General features: G+C 51.9%; 2 protein-coding genes across 2 annotated transcripts in view; both read right to left on the bottom strand.

The window, feature by feature from the left end:
- LOC100905740 (uncharacterized) overlaps positions 1-13,328 on the bottom strand; it is a 64,084-nt gene that overhangs the window by 49,291 nt on the left and 1,465 nt on the right. Inside the window, 1 exon segment of the mRNA XM_029112660.1 lies at positions 12,820-13,239. Within this exon segment, the coding sequence (XP_028968493.1) occupies positions 12,820-13,239 (420 nt within the window).
- Positions 11,218-12,149, bottom strand: CRIF (growth arrest and DNA damage-inducible proteins-interacting protein CRIF). Its single transcript, XM_003747525.2, has one exon. The coding sequence runs from the start codon at positions 12,047-12,049 to the stop codon at positions 11,264-11,266; it is 786 nt and encodes a 261-aa protein (XP_003747573.2). The 5' UTR covers positions 12,050-12,149; the 3' UTR covers positions 11,218-11,263.

Raw genomic sequence — 13,328 nt, 5'->3', positions numbered from 1 at the left:
TTCTTCCTTCCTCGGAAGATCCACAAGTGAGTACGAATTTCGAAACTCAGCAGCACCGTAATCAGAGAGGTAGTTTCGCTGAATTTCGACTGACTGAGACGTGCTCGAGTCGAGCGCGGAGGACTTGCTGCTCGATCGAACTCTCCTCTCGACGGAATGATCTTCAAAAAGCAACGGATCACGAATCTTACGTCGTCGCTTTTTTGAGGCGTTGGCTCAAATTCAAATTTCTCTAATTCTGGTGAGTGACTGTCAACGTTTCCTTCCCCTGATTTGCTGCCGACGAACTCAAATACGTCGCGGGGCCGCATTTCCGCTTCGTCGGTGGAGGTGGAGCTTCAGCCAGCGAATGAATCCGCAAAGTCATCCAGACGCCTCGAATCATCGACCAAGAGCAGAAAGCCACGACATGACAGGGGTGTCAACAGGTCCTCAGAGGGTTAGTGCACGCATTGGGCCACCGCGCTCTTTCATTCCTTCCAAGTATATGATCCTTACGAACGAGAGCAAGATTAGGGTCTCTCTATTCAGCTGGGACGGAATTCCCATGCAAGGGTGCCATAGATATCACCTCATTTATGGGGATGCCGGTCTGAAAATTCTTCGCTGGCCAAAACACCAACAATGGCAAGCGCCACGTACCTTCAGCAGCTCGACGTATAAGAATTGAAATTGGAGCAATATTTCCTCGTCCAGCCCTCGCTCAAAGACTAGCTTTTTTCTCCGCTGAAGGTCATTTCATCATTTCGGGCGGCGAACAGAATGCCGACAACAATAAAAAAAAGATGACTTCAGCGTACAGCGTCTCGACAAGCAGCAGCGGAAGGGACAGACGGACGGAAAGTCGTCTTTCCTCAGCCCGACGGAAAGACGAGCGAAGTGTCGCGAAAGCGTGCAGACACGAATCCTTGCTGTTTCCAAGCGGTGACAAGTCATTCTCACTTCTTGTACAGACTTAACGACTTCAATTCAGTCTCCCCAAATTCATAGGCCGCAGCATTTCGGAGCGGAGAAAAATATCTCAAACCTCAACTTCGCTCTCATTACCCGAGAATCTTTTGAGACACGATTCCGCTCAATCTGGAGATCCGTGCGAAGTCCGCCATCCAGCGGGTTCACTCGAAATTTCTGATCGCCCTAGCCATTGGGCGAGGCCGGGACGTGACGGGGAGACCAGAATAGACGTGAGTTTCGACTCCGGGGAGGGGGCGAAGGTCCGGAAAGCAACTCCCGGTGGAAGCGTGGCTGATTGGCCGTGTTGGAGTACGGCACGGGATGGACGTGATGTTTGATTAAAGCAAACAGTTGCTCCGCTCTTGAGCTAAGCTTCTCTGCGCTTCGGCTGCCGCCGGGAGCCAGGAGTGGAGAAAGCCCCCGCTCTTCCCATTGTTGGAATTCCACATCGATCCTGTCTGCTATTTGATAGCGGAAACCGATAAGTAACAACAAAAAAGAAACAACTCGGACTTCGCAAGTACTACACGTCGTCGGGATCAGTTCCATCGCATCATCGAGCACTTTTCCGTGACTTCATACACGACGCTCGGAGGATGAGACAGCTTGTTCGGATCCGTCTCGGGGAAAACTCTCACTGGAACGGATCCTTGCGCGGATCAGAGATATGATCTCGATGGAGCCGAGGGAGCAAGCCCAGCGATGGATACTCGCACCTCAGTGATCCAGATGGATGACTCGGTAGTGGGAGAGAATCGATGCAACAATTTATCGCAATTGTCTCGATACGAAGTCGATGACAAAATCGAATGTAACCAGCGCAGCTCAGAGATGAGAGGGACGCGAAATTAGTTTAGTAATCGATCGTCCTTCGCGGAGCCGACCCGCTCGACGATATGAGTCTCGGAAGACAAAGAAATTACGTGGTCAATGATAATGGATAATGCGGAATAATAATGGTGATGAGTCTCTGGGGGAGTCCGCCGAACAAGTTTGAATGACAGTCGATTCGGAGGTCGATGCTGACGCGAGCTCTGATTCGGTGAGATCATGAACGAGATTGCGGAAAGTCTCGAAATAGCGCCAGGGACCTCAATTCTCCGGTTTTTCTAAAGATCTAGTTCGGCATCGATCAGGCAGACGATCATAGCCCACCGATACATCCGATTCCTCTCGTGAGGCTACCCTCATCCCCCCCGGACGGGTTCAAACTCTGGAAGCTTTCAACGGCCAATAAACGGAAAGAGCCTCTCGTAGCCCTCTGGGTAATCCCTCCTTAAGTTAAGGCGCTCCGGGCGCATTACTCTGACGTTCGAAGCTATCTCTACTCGCTCCAATTCCGATCCGAGCGAGCATCTCCTTTCGCGAACAGAATACGCAACTTACCCGCAACAGCAGAGCATTTGCTCGCTTTATCCGGATTCTTATTATTCTGCTCAATATTCCTTGCGCGACAGCAATTCACACGTAAAACACAACAGGCTCATTCACTTTGAGGGATCAAGATCGATTCACTGTCACGCCGCTGACATCGGCGAAAACGATAGCGCAACATCGACGGTATCTGACACGGGAATAACGACGGAGCTCTATCATGCGGAGAAGGGTTTCAATATCTTCGACATCATAACCCTAAAGATACACTGACATCAGTTCGAAGACGGTGCTCGTACGCGCGCCGTACACCCCCGTGTTGTGGCTGGCGAGGGCGCGCGCGGAAAGGAGGTCTGGCTGAGACTTCATCAGAATGATGGCCCGATAGATGTTTCAAAGGAAGCGAGCTGAAGCGGCTCCTTCAGATTTCGAACGGAATGACGTGAACTACAAAAAAGGACTGTCAGCGTCAAATGATTCCGGCCGAAGCACTCACGCGATCTCCATATCGACTAAGAGAGGAGTCAAGCACGGAACGGAATGAATGGGATGAATCCCTCAAGTCGCTAAACGACGTGTAAGATTCTGAAAGCACTCCGTACAAATGAGCGGGTAGTCGATGACTTACTCGATCGGATGGAGCATGGAACCTGCTGAGCGATAAGTCTATCCAAACGAGGTATTCCTTGACTAGAGCGCGATACAAGTTTCTCGGCTCTTTCGGGAGAACCATGAGGAGCCGCGTCCCTACAGCGAGCGTAATTGCGCCGCATAGGAATGCATCTGAATCTTGTATGGTCGAATAGTTCATCAGGACTACGTCGTCGAAAACGGGTTAGGTTCTCAAAACTCTGATCGGCAACGATTAGAAGACGAACGAGCTCAACTGTACACTTGACGAAGAGACGAGCGGTACAATGGAATACAGCCTCTTGAGATCCAGGCCGACCCGCTTCGGCATAGCGTCAATGCTCCGATGGAAGCGGTCGCATTTTCCGTAGAACAGGGTCGTGAGAGCAGCCCGATGAACTAGACTTTGACCAGGATAGATGATAATGTGATATACTGCTCCCAAAGCAGGAGTTCACCTCATTGGAATGGAGTAAGTGATTCGGTGCTCACGGTTTCCGAGTGACTCCGCGAACGAGTGTGAGCCGAAAGCATTGGACGGCAGCATGCCGTATGTGAGAGCGTTCTTGAGGTCGCAGTGCTTCTTCGAGTCACTGAGGGAAGGACAACTTGGAGACATAACGTTGAACCAATGCCGCATGACACATGATCATGATCATGTGACATGATCCATTATGATGGATCTACTCCTGCCACACGAATTACATGAGCGGGGTCAGACTTCCAAGTATGTGGTCTCGATCGAGACGCTCAGATCGGCGTCTTGAACGAGTCTTCATGGGGAGTTTTCGCATGGAGTCTTTCTCCCGGATCGGGCCGTGTGCGGAGTCCTCCATATTCATGCTGGAAGTCAGTTCCGCGGTCAGAATTCTCTGGATGCAAAATTGATGATCACAGAGAGTACCCACCTTTGTGTTCAACTCCTTCCTAAGTACGAATCTCATGCGGAGTTTGAGTTCTGACGGGTGACTCAAAAATTTCTGAGCAGGCGGAGAAGAGCAACGTAATTGAGACACAGGAATAGACTTGCGGAGTGAACTGTTTTCCCGAGACCCCAGACCTCACTCGTCGCAGCCAGCACAGTTTTTTGCCCGAGTCGAGTGGAGTCGAGTAGAGTCAAGTCAAGTCGGAAGTCCTTAGGGAAAAGATCCGCATGAAGAATGATCAAAAGTTTCGTATCAAAGCGCCACTCGCTTCGGAACTAGCGGCCTCCGCGAAAAAAAAATAGCAGTAGCGGCGGACGACGGGAGAAAAAAAACGCTGTTTGAATGGAAATGTCGAATTGAAATACGTGCTGCGCTTCTGAAAATCTAAACCATCATCATCGTTGTGATCGGTGATCCTTCCGCTAGATTTCGATGTCCGACGGCGGGACTTGATGACGAAGCGCTGTCCTGATCGAGTTGTTGTCGAGTTGCGAAGAGATCGTAAAAGGAGAGAAAGAAAGAAAAACACGAGCAAGATTCGTTCGATGGGCAAGGAGTCGACTCGATCTGGATTGGCAGTTTCCGGCGACTCGATAAGCCGCACCGAGAATGCTTCAAGAGGGCAGAATCAGGGAAAGACCCTGCAGACGGAAGAATTATGATGATTCTGCTGACAAAATGAGCGATCACCTGCTCTTCCCGGTCAGCTCGGGGGCCGGGGGAAAGTGGAATTCGATATATTTCCGCAATGATATTCCGATTGCTGAGTTCATCTTCGCGTTTCGACTCGCGGGAAACTGGACCTGTAGAAATTCTCATCTTCAATCGATTCTAAATGATTGTCAATCAATTCGGTCACGCATGGTTTGTGATGCCGAACGCATCCCGAAGAATAACGTTGAGAAAAAACGGCAGCGACAGGAGTACGCTCCACGCGTGCGACCCACGTAATTATGAAAGTCGAAGCTTTTTCCCTGCCTCGGTGTCGCTGTCCTCTCCCATTCAGTTTTTTGTTCTTCTGCTTCAATGTTGAGCCGAAGAGCTTTTTCACAGGTAATTAGAGAATAAATGAAACCGCCCTTGTTCGACACTGACACATCCCTTGAACAAACTCCGAATTTTACTTTAATTTCAATGATGACCGAGTGGGTGTTTTCGGACAAGTCGTTCCGGTGGATAGCGCAAAGCTCATTGACAGTTTGACACTCGTTGAACCAATGACAGAGAGCATTGAACGAGCTAAGCCCACTTATTCTGGACCGAAGCTCAAGTCTTCTTGCTCGACAAGAGACAGCCAATACTCATAGGGCTTTCATCGGAGCGAGAATGTACGGAACGGGAATTCGAATCACGAGATGAGCGGATCTACGCGGCTACGCGGTCGGTCGGCAGTGGACCGGAGCCAGCCGGAGCCTCGCAGGGACACATCGAACCCCGAGTCTGGGTTCGCAACGACTGCGAATTCCCAACTCCTATCCCAAACAAAGATAATTTTCGATTCTGCGGAGCACTCTCGATGTTCGTTTCCGGCCGCAAACGACATCTGAAGCCATGGAGAACTCCGCGTAAGAATTATCCACGGAGAAACACTTGTTCTGTCATACGGAATGTTTGCTGCGAGCGACACCTCGCTGGGACTATGAGTCCCGTATGCAACTCGCAAGACGCCGACGTAAGAGACGACGATGAGAGCCCAGTTGTACTACATGGGAGCACGGGCTAGCGACGAAGTTAGAGTGCCGAGCCGGGTAGGAGCCTCATTTAGTCGCATCCATTATGCAGTCAGCATTCAAGGGCTGAGACCATTCCTGGAGATTCTTATGAGAGGAAGTGGAGTCTGGACTTATCCTGCGCCAGCACAAGTTCGGCCATAAAAGCGCGGGTCGTTTGTGTAGTTCATTGGCTTCTCGGAGCACGTCGAGGAACGGCAAAGGAGGTTTTCGACGATTGATTCTTATTTCGCCACATTTTCTTCATAGGGAACTGCGGCTCTGATCGGAGGTCCTTCCCAGAGCGGTGGCCGCGGAGCGAGAAAAACGACCTCGGGTGCTCACTCAAATTGCGTACATAAATTTTAATTGGTTTCGTGCACAGGACACTCTCCTTGAGCAACTGGCTCCCACGAGAACTCGATTGCCGATCGCACAGAGAACACGAAGCTACAAACGTCGGCGTCGTCCCGCTGGAACCATAAAAATGAAGTTTCCGGCTGAAAGCAGCAGCTCCAGGCGGAGTCTGTTGTTTCCACGCCGCTGTTCAGTAGATATTCTCCGGGGCAATATTCGGAGACTTGGAGATACGCTCCCCGGCCTTGCCACTAATCCAGTGATTCTGAGCGTTTCAATATCAGATCCTCTTCTTCGAAAGCCTTGATGGCAGAAATGGAGTATTACGATACACAGTTCAACGGAAATCAAGGTGACGCCGCGCTCAGTTGATCCACAAGGATCCCTCGAGACGACTTTCAACGTCAACGGAATACTCCACGGAGAAGGTCATCGGAGAGGACGCCGACATCTATTGTTGGCTCGTTGAGATTGCAGGGCCCATGATTTTTATTGTCAAGTCAGAATTTGACGACAGTCTCCATTCGAATGCTCTAATCGTAAGCATGAAGAATTATGCATGCGCGGGGGATAATTTGCGTGCAGCTTGTTCGCATCTCTTTCCTCTTGGTCAAGCTTTCGAATATCACACGCTCGTAGTTGACCTCGGAGTCTTATTCCGGCAGCCATTGTCTCATTCTAGGTCACCTATGCATAGTAGAGGGTCAGGACTCCAACAAAGGAAATGAGTCAGGACTCCGACAACAATGAGTTCCCGCAAGGTGACTCCCTGCTCGACATTCACAACCGTAAGATTGCAAGAGGATTGCACATCTTCCGCGCTCAATGACAGCGAAGTGTGTCGTCCGAGCAAAGTATCAGACAGAATATACATAGAATAGCGGAAGATCTCCTGGCCTCTGATGCTAGAGAGATATGGTAAAATAATATGGTCTCCGATTTGCCTCTATCGCAGCTCGGTCGCCAACCTCGGCGGGGAGCTCGGAATATTGGCTCAGCCAGACTGAGCGGTCACGAGCACCGGGGGACACCGAGAAATTCATTTTCCCCTCATTTTCAACTGGCGGCTCCCCGTCATCGGCTCGCCGACGATAGGGATCCAACTCCGGCCGGAATTCCCATTCTGAGCCCGTGAGCAAGGTCTGAGCGTCGGTTTGCTTGCCGACCTGCATAGCTACCTGCAGACTCGGCCGAATTCGCGAGATAACGACGAAAAGGCAGTCGATGTTATTCCTCTCACGCAGAGCTCCCTCACCAGCGGAGCACTACCTAAACTTACACTACACATCCTAGACACGACCGGACTACTACGTCGACGTAGTCTCCGCCGGGCGTTAGAAGCCCGTTGGAACACGGTGAGGTATTCGCAATTAATGTCGTCGAATCTGTCGGCGATAACGGGACGAGCACGTAGAACTTCCAAGACGAGAGGCGGATCGGGAATTGGAAGTATCGGAGCGAATTCGAACTCGACACCGATTGGAGCCAACATGCCTACCGATGCGGTCTTATCGATAGAGCCCCATGCGAGTCGGGAACATGCGCTCAATTCGCAGAGCTCTTCACTTGACAATGGCCTTTCAGATGCGATCTCACCGGCTACTTTGTTCCTCTAGCAGAGAAAACGGCCGATACGAGCGAAAATGGTACCTCCTCGAGAGAAGCTCCTGGAGCTGAGAGCTCTGTGACTCGGAGGTCGGTCCTTTCCCTGTGTGTCTTTACCTCCGAAGCCTCCCGGTGGCGTTTCCCGAGCCCCGCGGAAGTCCAGATTGGGGAGATTTTTAGGAAGGCGAATGAATGAATAAATTCCGGGATTTATCGCAGTCGATTCGGACGACAGACCGAACAGCGAGTGGGCGGGCTGCGAGCGGTCGATCGCGAAGGAAAACGCAACAGTAATGAATGGCCGCTGGCTCTCACGACGAAGACGATGCTGTCGCATTGTCACCGCAGACCACCGCTGAGCTCGTTCTCCGTAATTTTGAAGGCAGCAGGGTAGAACCGATGGCCGAAAATACGTTCAGAGTCGCTCTCCATCAGCGCGGGTTTCCTATCCGTGCTTGAAAAAACGTCAATGACGCAACACGACGCTGACAGCGCACCGATACTGCACTAGGTCGAGGTGTGTGGAAGTCGACCGGCGGTTCTGACGAGAAGTGGCTCGAAATCCTCGACAGACCCACTGAAAGCGAAACCGCGTTTTTAAAAACAGGACGGTGATGACCACTTCCAGCGACTTGAGGTCGAGTGGACTTCGCTTCGGATGACAGGGGTATGCGTTTCAAAGTCGAAAGTTCTCTCGAAGTCGAAGTTTCGTCCGCTGTCGTCCACGAAATGCTCCCGAACCTTGATGGATGATGCTTTAATCGAGAAACCCTCCAGCGAGCTCTCAAATGGTCAAGTGGTGAGACAGTGTTTTCTGCAGCCACTGGAAGCCGAAGAACGAGAACCCCAAGAAGTCTGCCGGTGCACGACACCGAACCCTAAAACTAACGTTGTAGAAGGATTCTCGAAGTAGGCTCGAGGCCGTCCCCAATTACTGTGGTATGCGGCGACATTTCGCGGCTGTCGTTGGCAGGTCGGCGAGCACGGCCGCGAAAGCCACGAACGCCACGAACTCAGTCAACAGCCTAACGGCCGCGGCCTACTTACGAGCCTCTACGCGGACGGGGTAGGCACTTAAAACAGAAACTGAACAGTCCGTGTGCCAGCGTACCATATGGGCAAAGAGTTGCCGTTACTTTGCCTCGGGAGATTACCGTGCGTTCCACGCATCTACGTTGCCGGCTTCGTATGCTGGCACGTTGCTTGCCGACATCAGGAATTCCGTTTCTAGGTAATTTACCACCATCGCGAGCATCAAGCAGAATGCTCAACTCGCAAGTTGCTACACATACGTTTCGTTTGTCGTCTCTCCCGATGGCGGTTTGCGACGGAGTCATAACTCGAGTAGTCGAAGCGATTATGAAACACGAGAGATGAGTATCGCGGACAATGGCTTCGGCGTCCGTCAAGCCTCGCGCGGCTCGTCGGTGGTTAGGACCAGCCGTACGTCGCACGACCACTGGTTTGAAGCGTAGTCTCATCGCACCCGAGTCCCACCCGTCGGTGGGAGGTTAGGTGGGTTGTGAAGGTCATCGCTGCGAGTTGTCGTGGTTGTCGGTATCATCATCCGTTGCATCGCATCCATCCAATCGGATGACCACGGCGGCGGACCCACCAGAAGCACGCTTCGGACCTTGACTTCGCCCGGACGAGAACTCCCGCACGCTGTCATTACGACCACAGCGAACAACAACGTCGTCGTTGTAGCCGATGTCTACGACGGTCAACAGCTACGCTTTTTGATAGTAGCCGCCTAGATCGACGGATCATTCTTCTGTCGTTGTGTTTTCCGCCACGTTGACACAGTGCAGTAATACGAAAGTCGGGTTTTCGATTTCCTGGTGCAAGATTTTGAGCAGGAGACTTTGAGGAGGAAAAGATTCGAGGCATCCACCCGTAGCGGGAGTCTCGAGGACGCCTCGCACGGATCCGACGGCATCGGAGTTGGTTATTTGCGAGTGAGTCGGATCCCGTGTTCACGTTGGGAATACGATGAAATCAAATACTGCCACGTAATTTCCAATCGAGACAACGATGCTCAATGAACGTCTCTGGTTCTGCGAGAGAGCGAGGGTGTATCGTTTGGCGAAGAACACGACTCGTTACCGCTGGAAAAGCAATTCGAGCCACGTTGACCCAGCGCCCCGGAGTCGGAAACGAACGGCTTCGGGAATCATCTCCGCGGAAACAATCGGGCCAGGTCGCCGAGCGATCAAGCACAGGAGTGAACAAGACAATCGGTTGCTGTTTCGGTACGGTACTGTTTCCAGTGAGCAGCAATCGCAAAATGTGTCAAGTTACCCACGTTATCGGCTCGGGGTCTATTCAAGTCGTAGGAGTTTCACTTTGCCCGTAGAATCCGAGTCATGTCAAGGCGTTTCCATTTCTGCTAGGCGTTGATGGCTTCCCGTTGAACCGGAATCAATCCGCACACTCATACGGGAACGATGACGCGAGCGCGACACACGAGTCTGGGAAAGGTCGGTCAACACTTCCGCTGTTTTATTGGATATCGAAGCTGCCTAGGCCGCCCACCTCCTTTCTGAGATGGAGAAGAGCCAGGATCTTCGCGGGTATCAATCGCGCTCGAATTCGATCGGAAATCCCCGTGAACCGTGAGATGAGGGGTCGTAGCCGAACGCGTTCCCCCTCAGGCTTCTCCCCGAGAATCTAGCAGCGAAATGAAGTTACACCGACCGTTGCTATTCCCTCAACGTTAGGCTTCCGCCCGGATCGGAATTGAAGCTCTGGGTGGGCGTTTCGACAAGAGCGCGGAGAACGAATTCCCAGTCCGGGCTGCGGTGGAGAAAAAAACAAAAGGCACAATCATCAAGATCGGCAAATATCGTCGCTTCTTCAAATCGGTCTTCGGATCTCAGTTTCGGCTGACGCGGAACACTTTCATTTCGGACCACGCCAAGAGCCAGCGAAGGAACAAGAGGGAAAGTAAACACAGTAAACGACGAGCGAGCGTCGGACGCGGTAGGGAGTCTCCGCCCGTACTTGGCGTGCATGCACGCACGCTTGCGTGAGCTGCAATCGATGTTGGGATCAATGATTCATACGCTTGGACTTGTGACAAATTGAGCGAACGGTTCAAGTCGGAGTCCCTCGATCCGGCGGATTTATGTCGCTTCCGTCGGCGTTCGCCGTCTCGAGCTCGTTGCGGTTATCCTTGTTGTTTGCCATCCTCGCCGGAGAACACTCGGTCGGAGCTGGCGCGCATGGGTTCGGATCGCGACTTGTGGTACAGCAATGAATATTACACACACGTACGACGACCCCGATACATGACCATATTCTTCGCGACTCCATGAATAAGAGAGGCAATGTCCCAGTGAGACACTTGTCCTGGCTATCGCTCGTTCGTCCGCGTTCGTTGTTAGTCTGCGGTCCAATCTGCTGAATATGAGCCCCGACAGATCCCCGCCATGAATTCCTCGCCTCCATTGCGTCTCCATCGAGTGCCTCACTCCGCCGTCTGAGAGCTCTGTCGCGAGATGGCATCCCCCAGTAAAAAAAAAGTGGGGTGCTCGCGCAGAGTTGAGTTCAACTCGGCCCGGAGGAGAAACTCCCGTGAAGAGTGACGTCGGGCTAGGGAGAAATTAATTATTTCCCCAATGGAAAGGAGGGGGAGGAGGGGACGGAAACTCGCGAAGTATGGGAGAAACTATTTTTTATTTAAACATTGGCCTCCGATAAATATTATCACTTTGGAGCTCCGGAAGCTTCGTCGTCCGACGTGGGCTTAGAATCAGGCTTTCGCGTTTCATCTTCCGGGGTTCTTGGCAGCTCGTCGGAAACTTTTGGTACTTTCAGGAGACGTTCCATCATTCTCTGCTTCTTGAGCTGCTTCTTGGCTTCTTTTTCGACCTTCTTGCGCTCTGCCTCCTTCATCTCCATAACCTCTTTGAATTTGGGATCAGATGGGCTGAGATTGTATCCGATATGCTCCCGGACCTCACGGATGAGTTCGTCCATATGGGCTTGTTTCTTCGCTGCTTCTTGATTGGCTTTCTCTTCCCTGGCCAACATTTCTTTGCGCCACTGGTCGAGTTTGCTGAGATTTTCGTCGATGGATTGTTCTCTCTCTACGCGAGCCCGCCTCTCTGCTTCCTTTTTCTCCGCTAGCTCACTCTTCAAAGTATCGAAACTCTTGAAAAACTTTTCCTCGGCGTAATGCAAGTCGGCCATCTCCTCTTTGTTCGGCCAACAAACTCCGGGATTGATGCCGGACTGCTCGCCGAAATACACGTAATCTTTTCGTAGAGCTTTTATGGTGAAGTCTTCGGAGAACTTAGCGGTGTACTCGCGTTTCATCTTTCGAAGGTAGAATCTGTCTGTGACTCTCGCGATGTTCCGCTTCGCTTCGATTTCTTCTTCAGTCAACACGTTCTCTTCATCGGCGAAAATGTTCTCAGTCGATCCCCCGGACATCAATCTGAGACCGCTGGTCCTCGGAGACCACCTCAGGACTCGCGCACACAGTGCCATGATCTCCGAGTGACTTCCGGAGTCCGAATCGGATCGCAATTAAGCTCTCACTCGCACGGAGACAACACCGATTAGTCCGTCCGAGTTTGTTACTGCGCGAACATGTGTTGTTGTCCACACCGACACAGCCGCCGCCGCTGGTGAACTGCTGAACACACAGGGCCCAGCAACGATGCGACTGCTACGAGAGCGAGTTCCGGTCTCAGTTCGAACATTTGGCGGGAAACTGCGCGGTTCACGACAGAACCCTCTCGGGAGAGTCGTTCCCCGCCAACGCTAGAGTTTCCCGATCTGGATTAGATCCGGAATCGAGAGTTTCGGATCCAGGATGAACTTCTCGAGACAGAGGGGAGAGCCGATAATCGTCTCGGAGCTCGACAAATCTCCCCGAGAGATTCCGATGAACTTGCTTTAGGAATTGCCTACAGCCAAGACTGAACTCTCCGGATTCGGGTTCAATTGAATAAGCTCGCGTCCCGACGATGAGGCTCTTTCGCAAGTCGCAACAACCGCCTCCCTGCTCCGAATCGTGAGAAACTTGGAAAGATCCTCGAGTTTACCCCAGTCAGCGGATCAACTTGACAGGATTGCTCAGCCGCCCTCGGTGACGCAAATAAAAGCCGTCGCGCCGCCGGCGGCGAAATTCGCAGCTGGATTAGGAGTTCCCGACAGTGGTCGAGCGAGTACCAGGGGAGGGGTTTACGAACTCTTGGCGAAACTTCCTGGAAAAAATCTGCTCTGAAATATAATAAACACGAAACAATACTCACAGGATTCGACGCTCCTGCATCTTTCTGAGCGCCTCGTCTCTGGCCATCACAGCGAGAATGTGTCGCTGTTCCTCCAGAGTTAGGTGCGTCAGATCGATTGGGAGTTCTTCGTCGAGCGAGCTCTCACAGCTGGCTCGTGATAAAGTCCCTCCTGGAGTAGCTATCGGTGCCGGACTGCTAGCCATTGCCGTTGATGCCGATGACTCGTGACTATGCCGAGAGGCCGAAAAGGTCATCTCGAACTGGCCCTTGTCCTCCTTAAGGTGGTGGTTGTTGTTGTTGTTATCGTCCTCAGGAGTCGGGCGGACTCCGGAACAACCGAACTCAGACGAAACAATTTCTGCCGTGGCTGACGACGAACAGAGAAATGAACACAAACTACAGATGCAACTACTGAACGAGGCGAAAGCTTTGACATATCTGCAAGGAGAAAAAATGAGACACAGAAGTCAGTCCCTTCTCCGGTCTCGAAAGTCAGTCGATCCGGAAACTTTTCAACGTCGATCTTA

The sequence above is a fragment of the Galendromus occidentalis genome, unplaced genomic scaffold (assembly GCF_000255335.2).
Source record: "Galendromus occidentalis unplaced genomic scaffold, Mocc_1.1 scf7180000077524, whole genome shotgun sequence".
Lineage (NCBI taxonomy): Eukaryota > Metazoa > Arthropoda > Arachnida > Mesostigmata > Phytoseiidae > Galendromus > Galendromus occidentalis.
The sequence above is the reverse complement of the archived record's forward strand: the minus strand, read 5'-3'. Positions and strand labels throughout refer to the sequence as shown.

Excerpts from the sequence above, each read along its gene's own strand:
- CRIF (XM_003747525.2), bottom strand. The coding sequence starts at position 12,049 with ATGGCACTGTGTGCGCGAGTCCTGAGGTGGTCTCCGAGGACCAGCGGT.